This window comes from Opisthorchis viverrini (assembly GCF_000715545.1).
Source record: "Opisthorchis viverrini unplaced genomic scaffold opera_v5_12, whole genome shotgun sequence".
In the NCBI taxonomy this organism is placed as follows: Eukaryota; Metazoa; Platyhelminthes; class Trematoda; order Opisthorchiida; family Opisthorchiidae; genus Opisthorchis; species Opisthorchis viverrini.
This window is the reverse complement of record NW_008751668.1, coordinates 3,838,244-3,841,291: the sequence shown is the minus strand read 5'-3', so window position 1 is coordinate 3,841,291 and position 3,048 is coordinate 3,838,244. Positions and strand designations below refer to the sequence as shown.

The 3,048-nt window shown below is 42.0% G+C and overlaps 2 protein-coding genes across 2 annotated transcripts in view; one reads left to right on the top strand and one right to left on the bottom strand.

The window, feature by feature from the left end:
* The window catches only part of T265_12741 (hypothetical protein), a gene marked incomplete at both ends in the record, with an annotated part of 7,072 nt that extends 6,390 nt beyond the window's left edge, over window positions 1-682 (bottom strand). The window contains one exon of the mRNA XM_009165181.1: window positions 592-682. Within this exon, the coding sequence (XP_009163445.1) occupies window positions 592-682 (91 nt within the window). The remainder of the gene's footprint in view (window positions 1-591) is intronic.
* T265_01191 (hypothetical protein) overlaps window positions 1-3,048 on the top strand; it is a gene marked incomplete at both ends in the record, with an annotated part of 50,439 nt that overhangs the window by 40,854 nt on the left and 6,537 nt on the right. The window lies entirely within an intron of this gene.

The window sequence follows — 3,048 nt, the reverse complement described above, 5'->3', positions numbered from 1 at the left end:
CCGAAACAAAACAGTGAATATCATCTAGAAACACGCAAAAAAGCATCCGGGACATAGTTTTACCCACAAACGCAAGTAATTTAATTTCAAAGTTGCGCTAGGACCGAAACAGTGAATATCATCTAGAAACACGCAAAAAAGCATCCGGGACATAGTTTTACCCACAAACGCAAGTAATTTAATTTCATCTCAAAGTTGCGCGTGACAAATGAACATAGTATCAACAAATGTGATCTGACTGCTGACCAATCATGTCCATATATTTATCAAAACGATTTCCAGATTTGTGTGGTAAATTGACAGAAGTTTACTCGCTTTTTCGAGTGGGATTTAAATCAGCCATATCCATGTGAGATGGTCATTTAATAACAGCATTTCTTGGCAGATCGCATCTACTTTTTGTGTTTCTGACAAAGAACATAGAAACAGCAGAGGTTCAAACACAAGGTATCCATGACTTGCACACTCACTTGTTCTGGAACTAATAGAAAATCGTGAAGCGGTAAATAACCCAGAAAGGCGAATAATTGGCATGACGAGTGAACCCTCCATCTAGAAGTAACCACTTGAGGAGCCGTAGCACTCACTCACATACTTGACTGTTCAGCTCACAGTCGCCCACTGGATCACGAGACCTGTCTTTTTTCATACCCACAAAGCACGTGACATTAAGGTGACTCATGGGACATCGATTGTCTGTACCGTCTAGTGAGCGTAGCAACAACTCATGTGCTGACAAACCCACGTACACTCAGACGGACCTATATATAGGGAAACCGAACACAGCACACAGACTCGCGCGCGCTCAGGGAGCAAGAAGTCAGCCAAACACTCCAGGTCCACGGACAATTACGGACTACGTGTATCAGCCAAACTGCGGAGAAAACACGTTCCTGCCGTCCGGACTTTCACCACGGGACTCTCGCATACGATAAGTTAAGTTTCCTTTTAACTCGCTCCACATTTTATATTGCCCCTTATTTTATATATGCTGCAAATCGTTTCTGTAAACTACAGTCAACCGCAGTAAAGATTGTTATTAGTGCACATACACCTTCTGATTTGTATTATGTCTATCACGACCTGTGCACTAATAATTGGTGGGCATGAGAAAAGACAAGTCTCGTGATCCAGTGAGCGATTGTGAGCTGAACAGTCAAGTATGTGGGTGACTGGGTTGCTACAGAGCCAGTCAAAACGCAACCAATCAACTTAAGACGGAGAACCGATGGTGCTATATCCTATCACAGGACGAGTTGATCACAATGCTGATAAGCCGTTCATGACAAAATGTTCAGTCTACTAGCCGAGTGGTTGAAAAAGTGAATCTCCATTTAGATGATCCCTAGTAAGTATGAAACAGCTGTAGATTGATCGGTATAGACAGGGTTACACATCCGCCTGACTTTCGTAATTTAACAAAAATGTGATATGAAAAACTACTTGTTCTAACTTTTCCCACGAGTGATGTGGATAACCCTCGAAGTTGTGCCAGGACAGTTGCTCTGTAAACCTGCCCTACGATTTTCGTGTGCCAATGTTTCCCTAAACGTTGGATACATTTTATCAGGCTGTGTTGATCGTAAATATGGTGTCGTTTGCATTTAGTATGAAGCATGCGTCAGCAGACACTCTACCTAACAGACATTGGCTGTCTAAACTTCAAAGTACATCTTGGATACGGCGAGCTCCTGCTGTTCAAAATATGATGATCGTCACAGTACCCCTCATCAGCTGTTGCTATAGTGGGAATCTTCGGAGAGAAAGCGTAACCTTGGGTCTGGGTAACACCCTGCTTTTGGACAGTGAACAAATCTTGTCCGTTCTTTCCTGGGGCAGAAATTCATTGCAATGAGCTCCGAAAATCAATAATTTGTGCTAGTTCCTTTCGACAGTGTTCGTTCTAACGACAGTCTGAACTACTCAATACGTTCGTAGCTAACGCTCTTCACTCCGATATTTTAAGTCCTACTGTACAACGAACCAGAGTTTTGCGAACAGGAAGGAAGTTTGAACAATGTTGTTTTATTTAACTTTCTGTATCTGAAGTAAAAATCACCCTTCAGAAAACCATAAACCTTATTTCGAACTTTTTTCTTCACTTTGTACCTGTTACACCAGAAGATATAATCAGTCGCGGACAGACAAATGGCGTGAAGCTCCATAAATGTGCCCAAGGTAGACACCTGGATATATGGATAGATTCCTTTAAACAGTGAGTCAGTCTGGTAGTGTCCCAAACTATTGTTAGGTCAGGTGCGTTTACTGTCGCTCGATTAGATGGCCGTCGATCTGTTCGCTGAACTTGTAAACCAATCGAGAAGATCGGCGAACAGACCACCTGATCATCTACGAATTCAGCCAACTTACCTGCCACACCTTAGGCGAGTTCGATTGGCGACCTTGTTTTCTAATAATTGTTTGTTCACTTGTCATGATGACACGTGATTTTTCAAGATTTCGACATTTGATTCGCGTGACTTCCTTTCTGTGAAGAGCGATATAGATGGATCAAGACCTTTGATGAAATCACCATTAAGTATTTGTCTATTCACCAGCAAACCCATGATTTATGTTCAGGCAACAGTATTCGACAGTGTCTGTAGTTTTAAACAAATCATTGTTTACCGGTTGAATCAATCAACATAACATGAATGGTCCAACACAATGAGAAAAGTTGTTTTTGGAGGTCAACACTTGCGAAATTAGAGAATTAGCATTAGAACGACGTCAAGATTTATCATACTAGAACGACTAGCTGCAATTAGTTCTAGCCGTAACACGGTTTACCAATAAACCGACAGCACGCATCGGGAGTATCAACTATTACACACCAGACAAGTGGGAATTTTTAGTTGGAAACGCTGTTTACTAGAAAGAAATGTGACGGATCCGACATGAGGTTTTCGCATTCGTCCGGTGGCTAAGTCTAGCTGTCACCAGCTATCCTCAGCAGGAAATCTACAGCCGATGTATGGTGAAGACCGTGTTTACTGATGGATTTCTCGTGACGCTATATCTAGTTGAACGATACATATTTTTGCATGC